At 58.2% G+C, this 26,914-nt stretch overlaps 2 protein-coding genes across 7 annotated transcripts; one reads left to right on the forward strand and one right to left on the reverse strand.

The window, feature by feature from the left end:
- The first annotated feature begins 996 nt into the window (after window positions 1–996).
- Window positions 997–5,542, forward strand: CUNH19orf25 (chromosome unknown C19orf25 homolog). The gene is made up of 2 exons (XM_054587412.1): window positions 997–1,129; window positions 2,894–5,542. Exons 1-2 carry the CDS (start codon window positions 997–999, stop codon window positions 3,118–3,120), a joined length of 360 nt encoding a protein of 119 aa, XP_054443387.1. The 3' UTR covers window positions 3,121–5,542.
- Window positions 5,543–7,196: 1,654 nt separating this feature from the next.
- On the reverse strand, window positions 7,197–26,552 carry APC2 (APC regulator of WNT signaling pathway 2). Of its 6 annotated transcripts, none has more exons than XM_054587370.1 (16): window positions 26,499–26,541; window positions 20,013–20,171; window positions 19,740–19,830; window positions 19,443–19,623; window positions 18,425–18,533; window positions 18,202–18,318; window positions 17,397–17,474; window positions 17,103–17,201; window positions 16,831–16,920; window positions 16,227–16,617; window positions 15,539–15,634; window positions 14,157–14,296; window positions 13,685–13,762; window positions 13,373–13,489; window positions 12,770–12,984; window positions 7,197–12,150 (listed from the first exon to the last, which is right to left on the reverse strand). In XM_054587370.1, exons 2-16 carry the CDS (start codon window positions 20,151–20,153, stop codon window positions 7,203–7,205), a joined length of 6,891 nt encoding a protein of 2,296 aa, XP_054443345.1. In that variant the 5' UTR covers window positions 20,154–20,171; window positions 26,499–26,541; the 3' UTR covers window positions 7,197–7,202. The 6 variants fall into 6 exon arrangements, with proteins under 6 accessions (XP_054443345.1, XP_054443356.1, XP_054443336.1 ...); XM_054587381.1 differs by lacking the exon at window positions 26,499–26,541 and adding an exon at window positions 22,931–23,063 and having other exon boundaries at window positions 18,202–18,315; XM_054587361.1 differs by lacking the exon at window positions 26,499–26,541 and adding an exon at window positions 22,931–23,063.
- Window positions 26,553–26,914: the final 362 nt, after the last annotated feature.

The following is a 26,914-nucleotide window of genomic DNA, read 5'->3' on the forward strand; positions in this document are numbered from 1 at the left end:
AAACATGTGGACTTCATGGTAAATAATTTATTCAAAAAAGCTGTTAAACAGTAACAACAACAACACAAAAGTAGCCCTGGCCAAACAGCTCAGTTGGTTAGAGTTATTGTCCCCATGAGCGAAGGTTGTGGGTTCAATCCCTGTTCAGGGCACATACAAGAATCCACCAGTGAACACATAAGTAAGTGGAACAACAACGTTTCTTTTAAAAAAAGCCAAAAATTTTTTTAATCACACTCTGCTTTGAGCCTGTCTTCCCATTGTAGCCAAGATGACCATCCTGCACCACCCACAGGGGAGGTGGGTATTAGAGGTCGGAGGAGCGATCTTGACCCAGATCCAGCAGGCGAGATGCTCGCGTGTGTTCTGCGTTCCTGGTCACCTCGCTGGTAATTCGCGCAGCTACCATTCGCTGAGCGCTCACTGTTCACCAGGCCACCCTACATGAACAGGAACTTTGTTCCCACGACATCCACCTAGATTGGTGATTGTTGTCCCTTTTGGAGAAAACGGGCCTCGGGTGCTTTGTTATGCAAGAAGGGAAGATGGGACTGGACCCTACGCTCACCCCTTGAGTTTTCAGGCCCGGCGCGCCGGAGAGATTGAGGTCGCGTCCTCCCTGGTTCTGGTTCGGTCACAGCTCCTTTCACAGCACCGGGTCCCTCCCGGGTGCGGCCTCTTTAAGAGGGGGAAAGACCTAAACGACGAGCCCTGGGCGGGAGAAGGAGGAGGCCGGAAGTCGCGTCACAGCTTGGAGGGAGAGGCCGCGCTCCAACCGGAAGTTGTAGTGGCTTCTCGCGGGCGCCTGCTGCCCAGGGGCCGCGCACCAGTGAGGAGAGGTGGCTTCAGTGGGGAAACTGAGGCAGAGCTGGACTCCCCCACCCCGGGGCTCTGGAGGAGCGAGGCGAGTCAGAAGGGGTGGGGCAGGGTGTGTAGTTCACAAAGGCCGAGAGGTGGACTCCTCCGTAACGCTCCTCCGTTCTCTCGCTTCCAGGGATGATGGGCTCGAAGTCCAAGAAGCGCGTGGTACTGCCCACTCGCCCGGCGCCCCCCACGATGGAGCAGATCCTGGAGGATGTGCGTGGGGCGCCCGCCGAGGACCCGGTCTTCACCGCCCTGACCCTGGAAGGTAGGGGGAGTCAGGACCGGCAGGGGAGAGGCCGCTCCAAGACCCCAGCAGCGAGGTGCGCGGGGTGGAGGAGTGGGTGCAAAGCACATCCCAGCTGCATCCCGTAGTAGCAGGTCCGTAGAAACCGTGGATTTGAAGCAGAGGTTGTGGCACGACATTTACCCTCTCTGAGTCTCCTCTGCTCACAACAAAGTGGGCGTGTGTTCAGAGGGGCGTCTAGGACTGGGGTTCGCAGCCAAATTCTGCCCACCGTCTGTTCTTGTAAGGCCAGAAAGCTAACAATGCAGTTCTTTAATTGTTGGGATTGGGGGGAAGACTTTCATGACAGGTGGAAATATGAAATTAAGGTTTGTGTTGGTAAAGTTGTTGATGCACAGCCATGCCTGTTCTGGGTGTTTGGACCTGGCTGCTTTCAGGACATAATGGCAGAACTGAGTAGTCACCACAGACGGATTGGCTGGCTCTGCAAAGCCAAAACTATGTATTGTCTGGCCTTTTGTGGAAAAAGTTGGTCAGTCCCCTGTGGAGGTGGTAGCTGGTCAGTGACTGATGGTTTGGCCTACAGTTGTTGGGTGAATTTTGTGTTCTTGTCAGTGAGGTTTGCTTACTTATTAAACAAACCTTCATTAAGAACCTGTTGTGTGCCCGGTTCTATTCTAAGCACTGTGAAAAGCTCGGTGAAAAGGTGAACAAAAGAGGTGACAGTTCTGCCCTCAGGCAATAGGGCCCAGAGATAGTAAACGAGAGTCTCGTGGGCACTGTGAAGTGAGACACATTATGGGAAATACTCTTTAAAATTAAGTAATAGTAAAAAAAAAAAAAAAAAAAAAAAAATCAGTTCTTTGCTCCAGGTAACCACATTTCAAGTGCTCAAGAGGCACTTGTGGCAGCTGCTGTATTGGACAGCTCAGATGGAGGACTTCTCCATCACCAGGAATGTTCTGTTGGATGGGCAGCCTTAGGAACAGGAATCCTGTTTAGCCCCAGCCTGGGTTATCTGAAGCTTCTGGAGCCCTAGCTTAAGAACCATGGGCGGGTCTGCCAGCACCGGGAGGGTGAGGAAACCGCGGCACAGGCAGAGCTGGGGCCGCTCAAAGGGAGAGGTGCCTTCCCTGCTGGCCCATGTTCTTTCCTAGGACCACACTTGGTCTCCATGTGCACTGTCTGGCCTGTCTCCCACTTTATTGCTAAAGTGAGTGGGGAAAAAAGTGATGAATAAATATCGGAGTTTCCAGGGCCTGTGCCAGGTGTTTAGCCTGCAGGGATTTGGTAGCAGACAGTTGCCGAGCAGGGCAGGCCATACTGTTCCCATTCATATAGGACCAGGTAGAGCAGATAGGACCTGGACATATCTCTGGATGACCTAGACGCTGTGCTTTTTCTATCTTGCTCCCCGCCCCCGCCTCACTTCCTTTGGCTGGGCACACTGTTGTTAGGAATTGGGGTCACCTAGAGATATGTTTCCGCACCCTCCTGCTTTTGCGGCCTCCTGACTACCATTGTTGGATTTTTGCAAGGTTACAGGGCCACAGGGTAGTTTTTCAGGGAGCAGGAGGTTGCATGCTAGGCTCTGAGAACAGGAATGAGTGCCAGCCTGCTCAGTGGTTCCATTGTGGGGTCAGTGCCTTTTACAGGAGTGGTGCCCAACCCCAGGCAGGGCCTCTTCTGTACCCATCCTCTCCGGTCACATGCTTTGCTTTGGGGAGGTAAATTGAGCTTTCTCTCTGCCCCTTTCCTAACCAGCAGGCTGTGTTCTGTCCCTAGACTCCTCAGACCCCTCCTGGAGGACTGAGAACCCTGAGGCCCAGCGGGAGCAGCTCTACCAGCAGAGCCAGGCTTTTGTGGCCACCAATCAGCGGTTGAGGCAGGCGGGTGAGGAGCTAAGACAGAGGTGTGACGACCTTCGGCAAGCTGGCCAGGAGCTGGAGCAGGACGTCATCCAGGTGAAGCAGGTGGCCCTGTCAGAGGCCTCGGCTGCCTCCTCAGGCTGACCTGGCCCTCGGGCTCTCCTGAGCACACAGCTCCCAGACAGTGCACCCACAGCCTCCTGGAACTTTTGGTCCCGGCCTGGCACACTTCAGACATGGGCCCCCGGGTCTCAGAGGCAGATTCTGGGTTCTGTTTCAGGGATAAGACCCACCCTCGTATCCAGAAACCCCAGGGGACAGAGCCTGCCCTGTGCGTGGTTGCAACAGAGCCAGTGAGTGAGGGGGCGCGCCGGCCTCATCCGGGCACAGACCCCTTACCAAGGGTCAGGACAGGCCTTGTGAATGCCATTCACCCCTGGCTTCTCTTCTGGGCCGGATTGCTGTCAGCCTGGACTTGGTGTGGGGCCTTAGAACCCATCCTCCCCTCTCTTCCTTTGGTGACCCTGCTTCACTGATCACTCATTAGACTGAGCTTGTCTCTGTGCGAACCTCTGTGGAGCCCCCAGAAGTTCCATAAGAGGATGGGTATTCTTTCCCTTCCTTCACCCGTGGTGGCTGTGGCCATGGCCATGTGAGGAGCAATTGCCCAGCAGGGCCCAGATCTGAGATGGGGCCTCCAGTGGCCCCAAGCGCTCAGATATAAGGTGGGGGCTCTCCCCCAAGGCAGCACTTATCCTTCTGGTTCATGGTTGGGATGCAGGACTGGCCTGTAGGCTGTGGGATCCATCAGATGGGGGTGCTGGCCTGGGCTCCCAATACAGAACAAGCTGTTTGGTTACTTGCTTGAAGCCCTCATCTGACCATTTCCATCCTGGCAGGCCAGGCCCGTCATGGGTATCCCTACCAAGTCCCCCAGATGAAATCTGCCCTGCCATCAGCCATCTGGCAGTGCCTCTAAGCTGCTCCTTTCCAGGGTTCCCTGGGAGCTTAGGGAAGCACCTGGACTCAACAAGGCAAGTCCTTGACATGGGTGACCCAGTATCCCAGGAGGTGTTTTTCTCTCCTTGGAGAAAAGGGTGCCTGCTTAAGCCTGAGAGACCCCTGAGACCTGAAAATGCCGGCTTGGCTCCAGTTAGGGCAGTGGACACTGAGGCTTCATTGTCCGGGTCCCCCTGGCCCACCTGCTAATATCTCAGAGGTGCCCTGCTGCCCTGAACTGGGAGGTCACCGCTCCCTGCACATCCCTGACCTCCAGGTGGGGCTACCTGAGTCTGATTCTGGGGCTCCTGAACGCTCCCACCCCACCCAGGATCAGGAGGAAACATTCCAGCTACCTTTGCCTGCATATCCACCTGGTCTAAGTGTCCTCCCTGCGCAAGTCCCACAGCCCAATCTGCCTCTAGCACACGGACCCAATGCAGGCAGTCGGATGGAAAACCCACACAGTACTCCAGTCCCACCCTGTCCTTACCCATTTGGAAGGAGGGCCATGTAGAGCAAGATTCAACAGCTCCATTTATTAAAGGTGCACATAAGATGCCTGGTTCTGTGCCTTCCTTCTACCAGACAATGGCTTTAGGTTGAATAGGGTGGGAGGGGGGAACAGGGCTGTATTTATTTACATATATTCTGTAACACTTCAGGGACCCACGGCATAGACTCAAGGGGCACAGAGATGGATAGACCAAAACAATCAGGTTCGGGCTGAGTTGTTGTGGCCGCTGGCCAGGTGACAGACTGGGGCACAGGGAGTGAGGTAATGCTATACTTTCAGGACGTTGCCTCAATTCAGCACTCAGCTCATGGTTTCCCAAGGTCACGGGCTGAGGGTGTTCTAGAGGCAAACAGGGTCCCCTCAGTATGGCCAGGTGGCCAAACAGCCCTGAGGGGATCAAGGCTTCACAGGAGATGTCCTTTGGGTCCTAAGACTTTAGTCCTCCAGCTGAGTCTTCACATCAGTTGCCCAGTAACCACCACTCTTCTCAGGGCCTAGGACCCCCACCGTCCCGCCCCATATGGTTGTGAGGTGTGGCTGTGCCCCCATCATGGGAACAGAGAAGGCAAGTGTGGCTGCAGGACATGGGTGGAGCATGAGCTCCCTGCATGCTAGCCGAGGTGGGAGCTGCCCCCTTGTGAGGACAGGGGCAGGTGGAGGGGGCGGCCAGGGAGGGTCTGGGCATCTCACCCAGTCACAGCAGCCACTCAGGCTCTAGAGGTAGCTCTGGGAGTTCTCCTCATGACCCACATGGGGAAACCGAGATACAGAGTGTTGAGAGCACCACCCAGGGTCTCACAGTGCATGGGTGCTCCCACCCCCAGTCCCCACCATTTCAGACTCACTATGGCTGGGCAAGCTGGGTATAGGTCTGCAAGGCTTCTCCCACCAGGCCATTTTGAGGGGCAGCTGGCCCATGGCAAGTGTAAGAGCATACATCTGACAGCCCCTGCACTTCAAAGAGTTGAGACCACCTAGTCCTGCTCCTTCAGGCTAGGGATGGGGACAAGGACTGGTGGTTTCTGAGATGCGTCTGAGACAACCCCTGCCCCAGTGTGTCCTGAGGGGTCAGTTGTGGGTGTGTGCAACACGCTGCCCGGCCCTCATTGCCATGGTCCACTGTGTGCCAGCTCATCCTGGGAAGTTTGGTCACAGGAGGAGCACTTTGTGCATCCAGCCATTTCTGCATCCTGCCTCTGGCCTCCTGGGGCAGAGCCCTGGCACCTGTTCTTCAGGACAGGATGTTCCAGGACTTGTAATACAACATGACAGAGCTATGTTAGCAGCAGCAGCAGCATGGTGTCTGTGGGGGCTGGGATCAGTGGGGCCCCTGGAGCTGAGGACAGTCCAGTGGAGGAAGTACTTCTGCTTCTGGGTCAGCTCCTTCCATGGACAGGGGACAGGAATGGATAATGGTCCCTACGGGCAGGGACAGAGGCTCCTTCTGCACTTCCATCCAACTCTCAACCATGCTTCCCACCTCCTAGAGAAGGGACCTAAAGTCTAGTTGTTACAAATCTCCCCAAATGGCATCTGCTCTCTGGCCCCTCCCAGGCAGCTCTCTGCACTGTGGCTGTGACAGCAGATCCACAAGCCTGCGAGCTGCTCCTTCCCAGAGCCAGGCTTCCCCGGGAAAGGGGTCATTTGCTCTGTCTGCTGCAAGCTGAGCAGGAACCTCAGCAATCTCCCTTGCATGCATGCACGCTGGCAGGGGCCTGGGTAAGCCCACCAGGCTCCCTGTGCCCCTCCATCTGAGCCTCCTCTGCCACCAACATTCTAGCACTCTGGAAGCCCTGGCCCCCGCACTTCCAGGTGGCCTGGCTACAGTCCTGGGGCTCCAGGCCCCACATTGCCAAGGCCAGGTGCCAGCTCCACCGCAGTCCCCACAGCTGTGCCCTCCCATAGCTCCAGGGTTTTTTGTGCCACCAAGGTGAATTGGATTTGTCCATCATTCTCATCCTCCTCCCCGACTTCACCTCACCCACCACAGCTGGTTCTGACTCCACCCACCTCCCTGGACCCCTCTTCCTCCTCTACTTGAAACCAACACCCACCCCAGCCCAGAGTGGGGACATGGGGTGGCCCGGCATCACCCAGCCCAGTCTTTTGCCCTTCTCTTCTTGCTCCTTTCCAGGCTGTTTTGACAACGCCTTCTCTGTCCATCAGCCCCTGGCTTGGTGCCTAACGGCAGGGAGGGTGGGTAGAGGGGGAGGCCTGTCTCACTGTTGGGTTCAGCCGCACCCCTCCCTCAGCTGGGGCTGAGAAGGCAAACAAACCAGCAGTTACCATTAACAAATTACTCAGCTGCCCCCATAATTATGGGCTTTGTTCTTCAGTGGATGCCTTGGGCTCAGCTGGCAGGTGCTGGATGGCACTACCCTCCGCAGCCCCATCCCCCACCTCAGGGGAATACTGTAACCTTGCTTGGCTCCCCAGAGATGAGGGTCCTGCTGAGGCTTAGGCCCAGTGGGGCTGGGGGCTGGGAGGGTGGTTTCTGTACGTGGGCCAGGCCAGGACTTGAAGTCCAGACAGCAGCCCATTCCTTCTTAAGTCCCCACAGTACAGAAGCAAGCGTGAGATGTGAGACCCATGTGGGCTGAGGTGCGGCTCTGACGGTGGGGGCTCAGGTGAGCAGGCGGTTCCTAGGACCACCTTCAGGGCAACCAGATGGCCTGCCAGAGGGGATGTTCCAGAAGACTGGTCCAGGCAACTATTCTAGGAGGTCAGTGGGTGCAGGGGCTTTTTCTACTGCTGAGTCAGTGGTCGCCACCACCATGGGACTGGGTACATAGTTGAAGGGGGGTACTCGAGCCGAGCGGCTGGGAGAGCCATGCCGGCTGGCAGCAAAGCCTCCCGCAGCCACCCCCAGGCCCTCATGGATGAAGGGGGCCAAAGTGGGCCCCTTGGCAGGGCCAGGCCTATCCACATCGCTGCTGAGGAAGGATGCGGGTCTGCAAGCCAGGGCCTGGGGGTGCTCCCTGCTCTCCAGGCTTGGGGACGTGCTGGAGTTGGTCTTGGTGGTAGAGAAGTCCTCCGTCTGGACCACAGCATCGCTGGTCTTGCGCTGCGGGGGACCACCTGGGTGCTCCTCGGGCGAGGTGCCTATGAGCGGAAGGGCGGTGGCAGGTAGTGTGCTCCGCAGGATATGTGGCACATCCTCATCCCGGATGCGACGCCACGTGGTACCTGGCGATGCCACCCTGGGCAGAGGTCGGGCCTCTCCGTTGCTGCTTTGGTGGGCAGCATCAGCTTCAGGACCAGGGGCAGCACCCTCTGGCCTTCGGGCCATGCTGATATGGGGCAGAGAGGCATAGCGCTTGACTGCCTCTGGCTGGGTGGCCTGCTTGCGGATGGGCAGACGAGATGGGCTCTCGGAGCTAGTGCGCCTCGGTGGCCGCTCAGTAGGGCTTGGCCGAGCTGCAAGGGGCCGCTGGGGGACCAGGGCCTGTGGTGGGGGTGCCCGCAGCTCCTTGCAGCGGGAGGAGCAGAGGAAGACAGTGGGCGGTGTGGGCCGGCTGCGGCGGGGTGAGCTGCCCTGGGAAGCAGAGGTGGTGACTTCAGCAGAGGACAGTTGTTCTAAATGGCGTCGGTGCAGTAGGCCTGGCGATTCCTTGATGAAGGTCAGCTGCCTTCGGAAACCCGAACAGTTGGAGGACTCGCTACCACTGGATCGGGCTGAGGCCATGCGCACCAGACCCAGACGGCCCCCTCGGGCACTCGGGCACCCCTTGGGCCCCACCTGACCCCTGGGGCCTGGCTCCGGGGTTGGCCTGGCCAGGGGTGGTGGTCCCCGCCTGGTGGGCTTCTGCATGAAGGGGATCCGCACGGGCGACTTCTGCGTTTTGTGCTGCTTGGCCAGGAGGGTCCGCATGGGTGTCTTGGGCACTCGTGAGGCCCCGGGGCTGGGGAGAGACCCAGAAGCTTGGGAAGCTGGGAGCGACCTCCGAGGCAAGGGCTGGGAGGCAGGGGAGGTCTGGGAGGAGCTGGATGAAGGAGTCTTGGTGAGGCGGGCTGGTGGTGTGGCGCTCCTCTGCGGGGGGGTCAGGGCAGCAAGCTCTGAGATCTTGCCGGGCCTGTGCAGGCTCCTAGACCGCTGCTGCCCAGGGCCCAGGGCTTTGGTGGGAGCTGCTGGCTGTGCGGGGCTCTGGGGTCCTATTTTCCTCTGTGCGGTGCGGGGGCCAGTGGTGCCTTTGGGCTGGGCCCGGCTGGCCGGGCTGGGCACATATATCACTGTCCTTCCTCGGAGCATGGCTGGTACCCCAGATGTGGTCTTCTGAGCACCACGCAGCTTCTCCGGGCCGCAGGGCAAGCAGGGGCTGCTGCTGCGCTGGGCCAGAGTCATATCCCGTTTCTCTGGTCGAGTGGCACTGCTTACCTGTCCCTCTGCCCATGGTCGCCGTCCTTTTCTGTGCAGGGAGGGCTGCAGGGTAGAGCCCACAGACAGCCCTGACACAAAGGACAGGATAGAGTCAGACTCAGATGAGACCTCTTGGGTGTCTGCCACTGCCGCCTGGTGCAGCCAGGTGACAATGGAGTTGGCACCCTCTTGGATGGCGCGCCACTCGACACTGTCCAGGTCTGAGGCATGGTCTGACCCCGCTGCCTCCTCGCCATGTTCCTGGGTCCCCTCTGCTGGCCGTTCTTCCAGCTGGGCATCGCGGGGCTTGCGGCACTTTGGATCTGATGCCTGTGGCCTGCGCCTAGGCATGGCTGAGCCAATGCAGCGCCGCAGTAGCTCCACCTTGGCCCGAGGACTGGGATGGCCATCATTCCTGCCTCCAAGGCCTGGGTCCTTGGTGACCACTGGCTCACGGGCTTGGATCCTGCCAGTCTCGGGCTCAGGCTCACTGAGGGAGCTGGTGGAGGAACTTAGGGAGTAGCATGGTGGTGTCTCATCAGCGATGAGGCTGGGCTGGGCCCGGGCAGGCACTGTGGCCTTGGGCACCGCCTGTGTTTTCTTCCTGCCAGCCAGGCGCTCCCTCTTCACTGCCTGGGGAATAGCAGATTCCCACAGGGAGGGTGCCACCACCGCTGCTGTGGACGGCTCCTCATCCGAGCCATTGCTGTAGAAGCAGTACACAGTTTCCTCAGTGGGTGTGGTAAGGCACAGGGACTGTAGTGTCCCCTCCCCATGGGCTCGGCCTGCTTGGGGGCTGTCTCTGTCTACACAAGCTCTCAGGGGCCTTCTAAGGGGCAGCTCCAGCCCTGCCCGCCTCCTGCCCGTCACCCGGGCTGGCTCCGTGCTGCGGCCCACACCCCTAACCCTGTGCCGATGCCCAGCAGCCTGCCTGGTAGGAGCCTCTCGGCCTGCTGGCTTCTGCCTATCCCCACGCCCACCAGGCAACTCCTTGGGAGATCCTTGCAGTGTCTCGTCGCTGAGTGAGGCCACACTGAAGTTGACTGGCGTGCCCTCGGCCAAGTCAGTGTATGAGTTGTCCTCCCGGACCGGGGCGGGCACCAGCATGTAGACAGGCACAGGCAGTGCGCAGCGGCCAGGCACCAGTGCTGAGGCCACCTTGCAGAGTCGAGTAGGCATGGCTGTGCCCAGGCAATCCCGCAGCAGCTCCAGCTCCTGATTGGTGGCAGGTGGCCCCTCACGACCATTGGCTTCATCTCGCCGGCGGTGCCCAGCAAAGTGCTGGCCAGGGCCACCGCCACTGCCACTGCCAAGATCAGGACAGGCGGGGGGCAGCAGCCGCAGCTCAACATCCTTCTGAACATAGTGCTCGTGCAGGGCCAGTGCGCTGAGGCTGGAGGCACATGAGAAATTTTCATCCGGCTTTTCTACAGTGAAACGCACACTGCCAGCGTCCAGCTCGGAGGGCAGCCAGCAACGCTCCCGGCAGTCGGCAATGTCCAGGAAACGCTTCACGTAACTTTCCCACTGCAGGCTGAACTGGGTGGCCTCACGTTCACCAGGAGGTGCAGGGGCCGTTGGTGGTGTCTTGCTGCGGCTTGGTGGCATGGTCTGCCCAGGGCTGTCAGGCAGCTCGCTGGGGCTAACTGTGCCACTGCCCAGCCCGCTGCAGGGGTCACTGGGGATGGAACTGGCAATGGACGGGCTCTCGAAGCTTCCCAGTGAGCTCACCGAGCTGCAGCGGCTCAGCACCAGTGGTGTCTCCTGCACGCAGTTTTCTGAGGAGCTAGACGGTGTGGCGTCCTCCACCCCTAGGCTTCGGCCTGGAGGGGGTGCAGGAATAGCCATGGGCAGGGAGGTATCCCCTGGCCCATGCCAGGCCCGATCCAGCTCTGCCTCACTGGGACTAGCCTCCTCCAGCCCCTCCAGGGATGAGTCACTGTCATTCAGGTCCCCTGCCTCGCTGGGGCCTGGGCGGCCAGCCGAGGACAGTGAGGACAGGGAGCTACAACGGGACAGGCAGAGTGGTGCCGCCTCCACCACCAGCTTCTCGGCCACTTTGCTCACACCCTCTGCAGGCAGCCAGGCCTGCTTCCTGCTCCCAGGGACCAGGAGCCCCACACCAGCCTTGGTTGTGTCCTCGAGCAGTGGCACATGCTGGTAGGTGGGTGACAGCTTGATGGTGCGCACACATGCATCAGTGGCTGCAGCCTCCCGGGCTGCTGGCTTAGCCTGGCCATCCAGCAGGTTGAGGTCAAGCTGGCTGGGCCGCACCTGACCACACGGCGGCCCCTCTCGGTGCTCGGCCAGTGACGCCAAAGGCCGCGTGTGGTCACGGGGACAGTGCCCATCACTGGTGCTGCCACTATTAAGGCTGTCATTGGAAAGGCTGGCATGGGCTGCCTTCAGTCGCAGAAGGGGATGAGCCCGGCTGCCAGCCTCCCGCTGCCCGCCCTCAGGCCCCCAGCAAGGAGAGTAGGACTGGGCTCGGCCCTCCCTTGGTACTTCCTGCCCAGGGTCCCCAGAACTGAGGCTGAAGCTGTCATCAGATGATGTGTGCAGGGCTGAGATATCCTCTACCAGCCGGTCAATCCGTGCCACTGCCAGTGCCAGCTTGGCCTTGGCCCTGGCTGCCAAAGCTGCCTCCCCACTGGCCTCCTTCTCTACCTCTGGGCCACTGCGGTGGGCAGGTGGGGCCCGGGCCAGTGCTTGGCCTTGCAGGAAGGAGCTGCCCAGAAAAAGGGACAGCACAGTGGGGCTGGCAGGCTCAGCGGTGGCAGCCACGGCGGCCAGGGAGGGCACGTCATCATCGTCGAAGCAGCCTGAGTCTGAGGCATAGTCCTGGGCCAGCCCATCCAGGTGCCGCAGGGGCGGCAGTGGCTTCTTGGAGGCGGCCTCGGCCTCAGCCTCAGGCAGGTCCTGCTTCTCCAGGTGGTCAAGCGCCTGGGCCAGGTGCCGCGCGTCCAGTTCAGCCTCCAGGGCCCGCTGCTTACGCACATACAGGCTGGGCACACAGGCGCTAGGGGAGATGGCAGTGGCCGCTGCCTGGTACTTGGCAGGCCGGTGGGCCAGCAAGTTGCGCAGGGCAGCAGCGCTACCCATGGCAATCATTTTGTGCTTGGAGTGCACGAGATTCCGTAGCATGGCCACAGCGCCCAGGTCCCACAGCAGCTCCTGGTCACGTGGACTGCGGGCAGACAGGTTCCAGAGCGTGCCACAGGCATTGCTCACAATGGTCAGGCTGTGCGATGTCAGGTGCTGCAGCAGCGTCTGCAGACAGTTGTGGTCCCGCAACACCTGCCTGCAGCATGGAGGGGCGTGTCAGACAGAGCCACCCCTCATCTTACCAGGAGCAGGGGGGCCAGATTAAGCAAATAAAAATAGAAGGCACTTGGCTGAGTTCAAATCTCAGAGAAAGGAATAAATATGTAGTGTAAGTCTATCCCAAATATTGAATTTGGGGTATACTTGTGCTAGTTATTTTACTTAAAAGTAATAATATATTTATTAAATAATACTGATAATAAATTAAAATACTTACCTTTCAAAGTAAAAGTATATCTCATTTTAGCACAATATCTCATGATGTTTAGGATAGACATACTGTAGATAAATTTTATTTGCTTTTAAAAATATTACGTATCATTTGTAAATTAGTATTATTTAATATATAAATGTTTTACTTATTTTAATAAATGAAATCTTTAGCAAAGTATATCTCATGCAATATTTGGGAATACTTATACTGAAAAAATTAGTCCCTGAGGACATCCACTTGCAGGAGGTCAAACCAAGGCTGCCTGAGTGATAGTTCCCTGCAGACTGGGTTCTGCTACTCCAGCCCCAGATCACATCTGGGGATCCACATTCCCCCAGCACCCTCCATGGCACCCTCCACCCACTGTGACTGTGGGGCCCACCTATAGTCCTCACGGGTGGCGATGAGGCTGGACACGTTGCGCAGGATGCCCCCGCCGCTCTCGATGATGGCCAGTGAGTTGCTCTGGCACTTGTAAGTCAGTGTGCTCACCAGGAAGCCCAGGGCACCATCCACCTGGCAGATGGCTGCTTTGTTCTCTGTGCTGTGTGCCGAGAGGTTCCACAGAGCACTGAGCACACTTTTCAGGGTGGATTCCTAGGCACGGGGTGGGATGCAGGAAGGTCAGTGGAGGGGGTCTCCAGGTACCGGCCCTACCCACTTACCCTGTCCATCAAGGTGGAGACAAAAGGCTGGAAGGAAAGGCACCCAAATACATTTTCAAATAAAAGTAAAAAAATAAATAAATAAAACTGACCCTCACAGGAACTCTGAGTTGCAGAGTTGGAAGTCCCAGGCCTGCCTGAGGACCACCTGCTGAGCTAAGCAATGGTTGTTTGGTTTAATTTCCTCAAGATGGAGAACTCACCACCTGTTGTGTCTCCTTGCCCTGTGTCTGGCATTAAACAGCCTTACCAGCACCCTCTCCCCTGGGTCTCGAGTGCATTTACACCTCCCTGCCGCACTGTACCCACCCAGTACCCACCTTGGAGGCTCGTAGGACACACTGCATCAGGGCGGTCATGCTGCCGACCTCCCTCAGTACCTTCTTGCTGTTGATGTCAGCCCTCCAGGACAGGTTGCGCAAGATGCTAGACACCACCTGGGGCAAGGCACAGGGCAGGCAAGGTGGACCCAGGGCCCGCCCACCCTCAACCTCACACATGGCAGGGTTACAGAGAGACCGGAGACGGTCACTATCACATCCACGGGGGAGGGGACTCTGTTGGCAGGGGCCCTGGGCAGTGGGACGCCCTGTGGGGGTCTCCCCATGCCCCACCCCACTCCATCCAGGTACCTGCTGGAGATCCTCACTCTCTGAAGCCAGCTGGGCCACGATGGCCTCCATGCTGCCCCGCCGGGCACACAGTGTGGCCTGTGGGGTGCCACAGGATATGCACGCCATGGTCAGTGGGGCAGTACACCATGTTCCCCTTTGGGCTTTCTCCCTGAGCCCCAGCACCCCATCCTCACCACCATGGCAAAGGGATAGCAGTCACCCTGTTGCTTAGATAAGGAAATTGAGGCTGAGACAGGCGCAGACACCACCAAGCCTTCCCTGGCCCAGAGGCCCCACTCTGCAGCAGAGCAACAGAGCAGGTGGTGGTCTAGCTGACCAACTCCAGCCATAGCCCCTCCTCTCACAGCCCTCTCTGGGCCTCAGACTACCCGCCTATAAATTGGGGACAACTATTTCCACCTCTTGGGCCAGTGTGGAGCCTCAGAAGAGGGTGGAAAGAGTGTTGACACCACCTGCCCACCCCAGGCACCTTATTGGCGACGTCCCCAAAGGTGAGGTTCGTGAGAGTCATGCCAGCATATCTGCGCAGGGCAAGGTTGAGTGGGTCCCGGGTCATCTTGTACATCTCATAGTCCACCTGCAGGAGCTCTGCCACAGCCTGCAGCCCGCCTAAAGGAACACAGGAGGGGGCACAGCGAGGCTGGGTGCAGCAGGGGTGCATCCCAGAGCCTTCCTCCCAGGCTCTGTCCATGCCATCCCCCTGCTTAGGTGCCCTCCCCCCATCCTACCCTGAGATCTGCTCTCCTCAAATCCACCTTCAAAGCCCAACTCCAAGGACACCTCTTCTAGGTAGCCTGCTGCCAGGCTAGCATGATTCCCTGGATACCCTATGACCTCCACGCCTGCCTCCTTTCAGCCCTCCACCTCATTCACATTTCTTCTGGCTATGAGGCCTTTGCATGTGCTGTTCCTTCTGCCTGGAATGCTTTTCTCTGCTATTTGCTCAGGATCCTGGCTTCCTTCTGCTCCCAGGTCAAGAAGGCCCTCAATTACCCCAAATGAGAACCACCCCAAGACCATTAGACCTTGAGCTTCTGAAGGCAGGGCCGGGTCCCAGGGGCAGGGCCTGTCCAGCAGGTGTTCAGTAGCTACTGATTAATGCCACAGACACAGTTCTTTACTCACCACGAAAACTAGGTTTTTGCTTTACAAAGAGTAAACAAATATGGGGGAAATGGTCAGGGTGAGTAGAAGAGAAAGAACCCACAACTCAAATAGAAAGCACCCTTCCCCCTTCACTGAGCAAAGACAACAGAGGTCATCTGTGCATTTAGGGTCTGGGGCTGTTAGACACTTGTGTGGTTTCCAGATCTAGAGTTTTATTTGGGTTGGTTGCAGCCTTCCTCGTTTTTCTGCATCTTCCTACATAAATCCACCCAGAAGATAAGTTCCCCAGCCGGGAAAGGAATGACTTAAAAAATATACACTTTCCTAAGTCTGCTGCCTTGTTAGGGTTACAAATGCCCACTTCTGCACAGCCAGACAAGAGGAAATCTGACCAAACCTTTGAGTGTTTGACCATCTGCTGGGTGAGAAGCAGTATCTCATTTTGTATTAACTGGAGTAAAATTAAGCATGTTGATGGAATGTCCCCCATGTTTCAACTACTATAAGAGATGTAGTAATGCTTCCAAATCTAGAACTTTACAAAGTCACCCCCTCCCCAGCCACTTGGTAGCTCTGATTCTGTATATTAAGTTGGACCTCTCACCTTTGCTCTTGGCTTCCTGGTCACTTCCCTGTCCTCTGAGCCCCATGGCCATTAAGGATGAAAGGCTGCCCCAGGCTTAATGAGGCCCAGAAGCCTCAGGCCAAATGGGTGGGTATGGAGGAGGCAAGGGGTGCACTCACCCAGCTCATTCATGGCGCGGCGGTATTCCTCATCAAAGGACAGCTTCATCACTGCACAGGTGGCCTGGCAGATCTGAGGCTCAATGGGGACTGGGGCTGTGGGCCAAGAAGCCAGGTCAGAGCCCTCTCAGTCTTTGAAATGATCCCTGTTGGGTCCCACCTCTCCCTGTCTACTCCAACCTACAAGACCCCAGAGTTCTGCACACCTCTGCATGCACACTTTGCACCTGAAAGGTCACTTCCTTTCACTGGCCTCCTTTTCCAACCCTTCCTAAAATGAATAACAAGGTGCCTGCCTCACCCAGAGCTGACATGGGAGATGAAGTCGTGCTGGGGGCTCAGTAACTTTTGGTGGTGCTTTTGTCGAAGATTAACTTTGCAATCAACTGCCAAAACTAGGAATCTCAAAGTCTGCACCCATGTTTCTCGTTACCCACAATCCATCCATGCATTTAATAACTGTTTCTTGAGCTACCCTACAACCAGGGCATGCATTGCAGGTGGCTGTCCTTTTGTCATTCTGTCATGACAAAGTCACCATAAGACCTCAACCTGCACATGGCACAGACAAGGTGCACAGAAAAGACTATAACAGTACCTTTAGCACTAGTAATAGTTAATGATAATGTCCTGTCACCCACGCTCTGTACCCATTGTGCAAATATGGTCAGGGAGGCTGCCCACTCACCTTGGCCCACCCTGCTTCCCTCGGACTCGCCGTCCTGGGCCTGCAGCCAGTCCCAGCAGGTCTCACAGTAGGCACGGATCTGCTCCAGCACGTGCAGGACACGCATCTCCTTGCGTGCCAGTCCCTGGTCTGGCTGGGAGAAGATGATGTTGTGTAGCGCTGCATTGGCATGCATGCGTGCATCCTTGGCTCCAGGTGCTCCGGAGGCCCCATTTCGACCCCCAGCCCCAGCCTCTGTGCCATGAAGGATCTGCAACAGCAGTGGCAGGCAGCCTGAGCGGCGCATGGCCACACAGCTCTCAGGAGAGCTGGACATGGCGAGCAATGTGCGAGCTGTGTCCTCCTGGTCCCGCGTTGCCAGCATTGACAGTAGCCAAAAGACCACTTCCACCTGTGGGGGCAGACAGGGATGAAGTCAGTATGGGGAGCACCACTCGGTTTGCCTGGCCTCAGCCAGACCACCACCCTCCCCAGTCAGGGGTGGCCCCCTACTTGGGGTGACTCACCCTAAACATGATAGGAGTTCTGTGACCCCAGCCTAGCAGAACCACTTCCTCACCACCACCACCCTCACCTTGCACCCCCCAGGGGCCACCACACACACCTGGGGAGACGGATGGGGAGCCTCAGTCACTGGAGATGCTCCCAGCCCACGAGGGCCAAATGCCCGCTCCACTGGTGTCACCAGGTACTCCTAGGGATAGCCTTACATCTAAGTCTAGAGTGCCCTCCTAGACACGTAGGACAGGTATCTCTGCTCACATTGCCAGGCCCCAGACCCCATGCTGGCCCCACCAGCCTCACCACACCCCAATCCAGCTGGCTATCCACTCCCCACCCTGACTCTCAGTGCCCCACCACTGTACGCTGCCTCACCTTGCTATTGCCTGGCTGAGGGGCACTATCCTCAGGGTGCATGGGGATCTTAGTCTCAGGGTCTTCATCCACTGGCACTGACTTTACTGCCAGCAGGGCCTGTGGAAAGAACACCAGTGCTGGAGTTTATAGGAGCATCCCACAAAGCACCAAGGTGGTGATGCTGGCCTCAGTCCTATGATGATGTGGTGGAGGCTCCACCTATTTCTACACTCTGGGTGGGGCTCTCAGGGTCCCCTCCTCGCCTAAGATCATCACCTCCCTCAAGGGCACTGAATCTGCCTCTCCCAGTACCTGGGGCTCCGTCTGCTGCACCCGGTCCTGTGCAGACAGCAGCTCCTTGTCGATCTGCTCCAGGCGTGAAGCGCGGATCTACGTGGGAGAAAAGCACAAGACCCCTCCCTGCTTTGGCCCAGTCTGCTCCCTGATACGGCCCTGCCCACTATACTGCTCACCCACCCACCTGACTTCACCCACTCTTTGGTATGGCCCTGCTCACTATTTGAACCCCACCCCTACTTTATGGTATGGCGGTACCCACTCTCCAAACCCACCCTTGAAATGGCCCACCCACTCTAAACTGTACACTGATGTTTAACTCCACCCACATCCTGGCCCCACCCTTGGTACAACGCCCCCCTCCCCAGGTTCTGACTCCCCCTACTCCATGATGCGGTACTTACTCGCTGTCTAGAGCCTGCTCCATTTTCCTAGCCCCGCCCCCTATTTAGTCCCCACTCTAGACCCTCCTACTCCTTTATTTGGTCCGATTCCCATTTAGACTCAACCTCCTAGACCCACTCGCTCCCTGACATGGCTCTGCCCACTGACCAAATCACCCACTGTTTGCCCTGGCCTCAGTGTTCTCTGCCTCTGAGCCTGGCTCTGCCCTTAAGGCCCTCTGGCCGCACCCACAAACAGCTCCAGACTCTGGCTCCGCCTCCTGAGCCAGACCCCGCCCACAGCAGTCTCTGCCCTCTGATTACACCAAAGACAAATAACTCAGTCCCCTGATCCAGACTCTTCCTACAACTACCACTGCGCTCCAATTCGCATACTGTGCGTGGCTTGCCTGCCTCGGCCCCACCCACCGCCGCACCTGTGCCCGCTGCACCATCTCGTCAGAGGTGCCAAATCGTTCCTCCATCAGCGAGCGGATGTGCTGGGATTCGAACTCCAGCTGCTGCCGGATCAGGTCCATCTGCATGGAGAACTGCTGGGAGGGGCGGGCAGGTCGCGGTGAGGGACTGCGGTAGTCAGGGGCCAGGGGCGGGCCGACCCGCAGCACCACCCCTCGACGCCCACGCCCTCCCCGCGCTCACAGTCTCCACATGCGGGAGCTCATCCAGGCGTTTGGACAGGCCCTGCAGCTGCGAGTAGTACCAGAGCTTCTCCTTTTCTTCCTTCTCAATTTCATTCAACAGGAAACACCTGGGGGAGGGCAGGTAGGTGGGCTCAGCCCGCGGAGAAGGAGCCATTAATACAGGTGGTTTATTTTCATTTTTGCAATCGCTTGTTGGGTGCTTAGTGTATGACAAGTTTAATAGGCAGCATTGCAAAGTCTTGCCCTTCATACTCCCCAGCACTAGGGTGAGTGGGTGGGGCACAGAAAGTTATTTAAAAAGAGAAAGTAGTTCCTTGTTAAACTCTGGGCCTTGGAGAAGGACCCTGAGAAGGGCTGTTCTGACTCTAACACCTATCCCACACTCGCTAATCTCCCTCCAGCCTACAAAGGGAGGCTTCAGGCTCAGATTGCTCCAGTTGCAACAGAGTCTCCCTCTTAACATGCTGCAGGGGAGACACTGCTATTCCCACACATTTTACAGAGTGTAAGTCTGAGGCTGGGCGGGGCTAGAGGACTTGCTTGAGGTTACACAGCAGCAGAGCACGGGCCTTCAGTCTCTCTGACCCCACACAACCCAGCAAGCTGAGCAGAGAGCCTGGACCCTGCATCCCTCTGCTGGCCCCTGACCCAGGTTTCTTGGGCTGCAGCCATCTCTCCACAAAGGCTGCCTTAAGCCCCTCTGGCTCCAGGCCCAATTCTGAGCCCTGGCACCGGACACAGCCCTGTCCCTGCTGATGACTGGGTGTTGGGGACCTCTGGGGACATCTCCTAGGAGCCCTCCCCTGTGGCAGGAACGCCTCCTTCTCTCTGTCGTCCAGCTGAGGTCAGTTTTGCCAGGAAGGGGGTGGAGGAACCAAAGAGGTGGTGGCTCAAGAGGTGGGTGGGACTGGCACACAGGCTGGAGGGCCAATCAAAGGGCAGAGACTGCTGGGGTGGTGTCAGGCTTGGGGGCAGGGCTACATGAGCTGCCTGCGATCAGTTCCCTGTAGTCTCACCGTTCCCTGTCCAGTTCCTCCAGCAGCCGGATGGTGGCCCGGCTCAACTCCCCAAAGCTATCCTTGCAGGTCCCGGAGCCATGTACTGGGCTTCCCTCAGGGGTGCGGGCAGCAGGCTCAGGGCCCAGGGCGGGGGGCTGGAACTTCAGGTTGTACAGGCTGGTGATGTCCATCTGCAGGGCTGAATGGGTACGAAAGGAGGGTCAGTACCCCTGCCTGCCTGTCCTCCCAGCTCCCTCTGGGGATGGATGGGGGTCACCCTGGTATGCAGAGAGGGTTCTCAGGCCAGCCCCTCACCTTTCAGCTGCTCCAGTACCTCAGTCTGCCCTGAGGACACCAGCACGCGGGCCTCCTGCTCTAGCTTGCATTGTAAGTGCTTCAGGACCTCCTGGAGGCGGGGGCAAGAGAGTGCGCTGGTTATCAAGGCTGCTGCCCTCCGCTGCCCCAGAACCACTTCCCTGTGACATGCCCTTGGCCCTGCCTACCAATCTCTGGGGGCCCAATGCCCTGGTATTTATCCCTGTGACCCAAGCCCATGTCCTCTGCCCAGCCTCCCACCCCTGGCAGGACCTTCATGCCAGATGTCTCTGTCTCCAGCTTAGACAGGTGGCTTGAGTTGTCTCGAAGCTCCTGTCTCAGGTGATTGTTCTCGGCCTTCAAGGCCTCCACCTGCCGTACCAGCTGCTCATAGGATGCCACAGAGCTTGTCATCTTCAGCTCTTGCAGTGCCTGCAGTCATAGGTCCCATGAGACTCTGAGGAGAAGGCAGCCCTGGACCTAAGCCCTAGCCCTCCCGCCCAACCCTGGAGCTGGGTCCCAGGCTGGAGAGGCTGGTGTGGACCACTGCAGGCAGGATGGTGCTGGCCCAGGGAATCCCAGGGACAGATGGTTGTAGCAGATGGAGTGACAGACACAGGCAGGAACAATGGGAGAGAGAAAGGCAGAGCCATCACACTGGTGTTAAGACACATGGACAACCCAAACGCCCGACTGACTGACAGACACAGATAGATTTCCAAACTCACACCTGGGCTCCCAGACACACATGCTTACAGATAGCCAGACAGTCAGAGACTGAGAGCTGAGACCCTAACAGTCTAACCCAGCAGAAGGACTGGCTTGCCTAGTGCCACCAGGCTCACAGACACACAGCCAGGGACAGACAGACAGATGGACAATCAAGACATATCCCTGCAGCACTGTGGCTGCCCAGAGGCTGGGTGGACAGGCTACCAGCTGGCCCAATTGATGGACAAAAAGAATGTCGTGAATGTTCTAAGAAGCCAATGGACAGGCTGACAGTAGAGCCCCAGCCCAACCCAAGCCCCCCATGGTTGCCCTGGGAGTTGAGAACCTGGATGCTCTGCAGCCCTCACAACCCCTCCATCAGCAGCTGTATCTGGGTAGCTACCTGTGTAGCTCAGGGGCCCTGCAGTCGGCCCTCTGCCAGCCCCTGCGGCCCTCAGTGGCCCAGGCCCCGTCCCCTGGGCTCTACCACAGCCGCCTGCTTCTTTGTGTGTTTGGCTGTCCTTTCTCGCTCAGGCCCAGCCTCCTCCCTCTGTCTAACCAGCCAGTGCCTCCTCTCTCAGCTTGGCACTCCTGCCAGAGCCTTCCTGCCCACCCCACCTTCCCTCTTTGTTCCCTTAACATCAGCGCTCCCCCTCCCTTCGCCTTTGTCTGAGGCTCACCAATGGCAGCCCTTCCCCTCTGCCACCTCCTCCTGGGAGTCATCTCCCTGCCCACCTTAACCCCCTCCCCAAATCAGCCAGCCCTCCCCTGACTCCCTCCCCTACCTGGCCACACTTTTTCTTCACTTGCTCATTCATTTTCTTCTCTCTCCTCCTACCCCAGAAGGTCCCTGCTCACCCTGAAGTCACTGAGGACGCAGCTGGGTCTGGAGTAGGGGTCGGGGGCTCGGCCCCAGTGGTAGGATGAGTCAGGGCATCCAGACTGGCTCAGAGAACCGACTGAATGCCCGGCTCTGTCATTTGGCTTTCTTGTCACAGTCCTGTGTCTTGGGGGCCACCATTAAAGGGAGGAGCTGAGGCCAGGGGCACAGACAAGGCATGTCTTGAACCCAGACATTGGGCATGCTCAGAAGTCCAAGCAATGCTGGAGGCACACAAGCCCCACCCCCTCTGCAGACCTCAGTTTGCCCATCGGAGAAATCAGGGGAACTCAGTCTGCCAGTCCCATCTTGTGGGCTGATACAAGGGTCAGGAGGAACAGTGGTCACCAAGCAAACGCAAATGTTGGAGGGGACAACACAAGTCACAAGTCAGAAAGGGAGACAGCATATCAGGATGAGGAGGCCAGCTGCTTGGGGACTACAGCCTTTGCCTTCTACCCCAATATTGATCCCTCCCAAGGCTCAGTTGGGGTCCCAGCTGAGTATCAGGCCTGGGGTTGTGGTAAGGTCCCTGGGGTCTGGCCAGGGACCTGTGCCCTAGCTGAGGCCACCATGCTGTGCCAAGCCCAGGGGAAGCACTAAGTGAAGCACAAAACCCTGCATACTCCTCCCATTCCCCAAACCCAGACTACCTTCTCAAGCACCCCCCGACTCAAGCCACCCTTGCAGGGCCAGCCTGGGATACCTTCATTCCCCCTGCCTCTATGTCCTCATTAGATGGAACTTGGCAGCAGGGCCTCCACAGTGTTCTCCACATTCTGACCTGAGTCCCCAGTTCCATACTTTCACCAGCCCCTCAAGCCCTGCCCAGCTGGACCCTCCCTCCCCTAGTTCCCCACATCCCTCCCATCACAGCAGCCTTGCTGGCCTCCCACAGTCTGCTCCTCATGCACAGACAGAAGGAAGCTCTGGAAGTAACTGCTCAGATACCATTCCTCCCCTGCTCCAATAGCTGCCATGGCTCCCGAGTGTCCTCAACATTAGACCTCTCTCCTGCACATGCAGTCCACGTTCTTCCTTCAGGCCTTTGCACATTAAGTTCACCTGCCTGGAGCACCTTTCCTGACTTGCTGTCCCTCACACAGTAGCTTTCTCAAGGAAGCCCTCCAGCATTGCCCTGACCCTCAGGCTGCACCGGGAACCTCTGGAGGGGCCTCCCTGAGACATCTTCATCACCAAAGGAAAAGCACCAATAGCTGGAGGTTCCTCTAATTAAGGAGCGAATGGCCAGATTTCAGCGGAAGGTAGCACAGGGGTGGCCCAAAGGGGCCCTTGTCTTTCATTCAATCCAAATCCCCACTTTACTGAGAGGAAAAGACTCCTCCCAGGGAGAAGAAAACACCCTCCCCCAAAGCACACAGCAGGCCTTCCCGCAGATTCTGGGAGGTCCAGGTGTCATTTTGAGTGGGATGGACTACAGCGACTACAGCCCACCTCCCTGGGACTCAGTTTCCCCTCCAGCTCCAATCTGGAGAAACAGAGGCTCCAGAATGTTCGTGGCAGAGAGGAGGGGGGAGATGGAGACAACCCTGCAGAGGCCAAGTCCCCTGCCCTTCACTCAGGAAAGCGCGCCGCTTACTTTATCTCATTCAGGCTGGGCTGGGCTGGGCTTGCGGACACGCCGCGGGCCTGTGTCCTCCTCCCTTGGTGCAGCTCCGAGACCCCGCTTGAGATCCTAGCGCTCTTAGGCCGGGGCGGCCACGGGGCGCGGGCTCCAGGGTTCCGGGGTCTCGGCGGCGCGGGCAAGGGGCTCCGGAGCGGACAAAGGCCGGTGCGGGCCTGGCAGGCGGCGCCGCCACTCAGGGCGCTGGGCGAGACCACCGCGAGCGGGGGAGGATGCTGGATGCAGGATGCAGGCGCGGCGACCAATGGCGGCGCGGGAAGACGGGCTGATGCCATGGCAACAGCCAATGGAGGCCCGGGGCGGGGACTGGTGGCGGCCGCAGGGTGTCTGGCCTTCGCGCTGGTTCCGGGGCTGCAGGTGTGGGGATTGGGCTGGGGGGGGGGGGGGCAGGGAGGTGAAATCCCTAGGGAAAGGGGGTGCCTCGAGGACTAGGACCCAGTGTCTCCCACCTCATTCCAGGATGAAACGCCTCTGAACCTCTCGCTGCTGGATTCGCAGAATTTAAGAGTAAAATATCCAGTCATGTGTGTTACATCAGCATCTTGTGGGGGGGGAGCTCCTGGGGCAAGGGCAGGGCCGGTCAGCCCTGTCCCCTCGTGTCGGCCCAGCTTTGTGAGGATGGGCCAGGGTGCGACAGGGCTCAGGATCTGGACTGGACGCAGTGTCCCCACAGGGTCCTGGCTGGAGGGGGATGGGGGAAGATGGGGGATGGGCAGGTAAGCTGGGGAGCCCCTGGAACCCTGCATTTATGCCCCTTGCTCCTTGTCTTCCTGGCAGGGCGTGAGCACCTCAGCTCCCCCATTGGCATCTGCCTTGACTCCGTGTCTCTCCCCCATGTCCCTCCATCTTTCTCTGTCTCTCTCATCTCTGTCTCTCTGTGTCTCTGTCCCTCGCTGAATCCTTAATTCACCCCCATAGAAGGGAAGCCAGAGGAGGGAGGGGTCTTGGGTCCCAGGTCTCCGGCTGTCTCAGATCCTCGATGGATCCATGGAAGCCACTTGAGGATTTAACACCCAAGGCCAGAACCTGCAGCTGCAGCCCAGTCATTCCTTCTGCTTGACACATGCACACCCCAAAAGCCAGAGATGGACAGAGACATGGGTTTGGAACCCATCTCTGTCCTTTCCCCATGTCGGGGGCTAGGGAAAATTATTCACTTCATAATCCTCAGTTTCCTCCTAAGTCAAATGGGGAGGCAGCTGCAGCGTTTGCAATGGCTGGTTCCAGGGACCACAGGAGGGACAGCCAAAAGGATAGAACCATGCTGTTTCCTGTTGGGTCTACTGCAGGAGGCCCTGTGTGCCCATCCTGGGCCAGCAATGCTGAGAGCCCCAGAGGACTCAGGCCTGACTGTCCTAGAGCCTCCAGAACTAGACACAGCTGTCCCCAGCCTGTGGGGTTGGAGAAACAGTGCAGTGGGCAGGGGGGCTCTTTCTGAAGGCTAGGAAGGCTGAACTGATGAGGCAGCACCAGTGGTGGGCCTCTTCAGTATGAATAAGAGCTGGCCCTGGGATCAAGGAGGGAAAAGGCATTCTAGGCTGAGGCAACAGCATGTGCAATGCCTGGAGCTGTGAGAGATTAGAATTCATTCAGCGGATATGGGTTTCTGGTGGGGCCAGGGACTACAGCATGTGGTAGGGCCAGACTGGGGGAGTTATGAGGGGTTTAGAGAAGGGCAAACTGGGCAGAGCTGAAACAGGGACGTGGAGGGGACAGATCCCAGAGCCCTGGTTGCAGCTCTACCTTGCTATCCCTGTGTAACCTTGGGTATGTCTCTCTCTGACATAAGTTTCTCATTTTATTCACTGGAAGGTGGGTTGGAGAATTCCTGCCCTTACATCCCACTAAACTAAGTCTTACCTCCCCCACTTAGTCTTAAGATGTCACTGCTCTCCAGACCCCTCTCAGCCAGAACCTTAAAGATGGTAGGGGCTTGTAGGGTCCAATGGCCAGTGCTGTCCTCATACATATGGGGAAACTGAAGCTTAGGGCAGGAAACAAGTTGCTTGAGTTCATGCAAGAGTTCCACCAGGTCGTGGACCTGCCTCCCTCCCTCACCCATCTTGGTGTGATGGGGGCCTGGAAGGCTAAGAGGATGTGGGGCTGAGACCCCAAAGCAGGATGCCCTTGTCCACAAGCCTCTTGAACATTTTTTCCCTGACATCCCCTCAAATCCTTGACCATATAAATCCTTGAGCCACAGTCACACTCAGGCATCACTGGAAATTTAGAACCACAAGAGTTTCAGGAACCCCCACAGCTCCCCAAGACCCCAGGCTCAATATCAAGGGGCTGAGAGACCCTCTCACTGCACGGTGCCCAGACCTAGCAAGAGAGGCCCCTTCCCAGCCCCCCGCTCACTGCTGCTGGGTTCTGGAGAAGAAAATGGAATCATGATGCTCGCTTCTTTGCATTCCCTGAGACACTCCACCCCTTCATCTCAGCACACTGCAGGGTCACTCACGGAGGGTCTTTGGGCCTTCTGAGCCTGACCTCAGGAGTCTCTACCTCCTTGATCTCTGTCCTTCCCCACTGAGCCTCTCTGCTGTTCCAGGGCCTGGGGGCAGAACAAGGGGCATCCTCCATTCGGAACTGGGTGGAGGGTTGGAGGGAACAGGAAGGCACCAGGTCCTCATCATTTGACCACCAACAAGTCTCCAGCTGGGTGACTTGGCCTTGACAGGTGAAGAAAGACTGCCCCCGGCTGTAGGGGAGGAGCCGGTCAATCTAAGCCACACCTCCAAAGCCCGATCCTGAGTGGGTCGCCTGACCAGGGTCCTGGGCCTCATTTTCACGGGTGAGTAGGGGTCAGGAATGCGGCCCCGTCAGCACCAGGGACAGCTCCCGACAGTGTTCAGGTGGCGTCCTCTCAGAGTGCCTTCGCCTGATAGTCAGGCTCCTGGCCCCGCTACGGGCGTGACCTTGGGCTCCCCGCTGCATCCCCAGCCTCAGTTTCCTCTTAAGTAGGGGATGTTATAGCTCCAGGATTCAGAACGACTACGGACACCTGCAAAGAGCTCGGCCGGGTGAGATGGCTATCATTAGGAAGAGCCTCAGCGTCGGCGAACGTCAGGGTCGGACCTACGCTCGGCGCCCAGAAAGGGAAACTGAGGCCCAGATAGGTGCAGGGCGTGGCACGGACCCTCACACAAAGCCTGTTCTGGGAGGATCCTCGGCACAGAGCGCTCCTGCCGTGGCCCCCACCGCACCAGCCATTTCAGCGTCCCCGCAATGGGCCTGGTCTGGAGGTCTCCCTCCGAGGCCAAGTCCTGAGCCCGGTGAGGCTACGCTTGAGCAGACAAGGGGGAGGGGGTCGCTGCAGTGCAGAGGAGGGGCTCACAGCCCTGCCAACAGCCTAAGGCCGTTTCCCTGGCAACAGTCTCCACGGAGACTGCAAGAGACCCCCAGACCCATCAAGTCTGTGTACGCAAGCCCGTGCGTCCCCTGCCACCAAGACCACTGTCCCCGCCGTCCTCACCCTCTAGCTGCACCCAGGGCCGGACCGCCCCACCCCGAGCCCTACCTGGTCCCGGAAGAAGGCCGAGTGCAGCGAGCTCAGGAGCCCCAGGAGCCCCATGGAGCCGCGGCTGCCTTGGACCAACCCTCGCCCCGCCCTCGGCAGGGGGAGTGGGGAAAGCAGGGGTGGGGTGTGGGGAGAGGAAGGACGGCCAAGACGCCCTGCGCCTGCGTGGAGGGGGCGGGGAGGGTCTCTCAGCAGGCCGGAACCGAGGCTCCTCCGGGAAAGGGGCAAATGAGGGGGTCTTGAGGGACCTCCAGGGGCGAGGGGAAGGAGTCTCGCGGGACTGAGGTCACGGGAGGGGCGGTGCAGGGAAATACAGAGCTTGTGGGCAGAGGGGTTCCCTGCAGGCGGAGGAGGGGCGGAAAAGGGCACCCATGATTGCTAGGGAGGGATATGTTGTGTGGTAGCGGGCACCTAGG

This window comes from Pteronotus mesoamericanus, unplaced genomic scaffold, assembly GCF_021234165.1.
Source record: "Pteronotus mesoamericanus isolate MK-2021 breed Mesoamerican mustached bat unplaced genomic scaffold, CSHL_Meso_final contig_1210, whole genome shotgun sequence".
In the NCBI taxonomy this organism is placed as follows: Eukaryota; Metazoa; Chordata; class Mammalia; order Chiroptera; family Mormoopidae; genus Pteronotus; species Pteronotus mesoamericanus.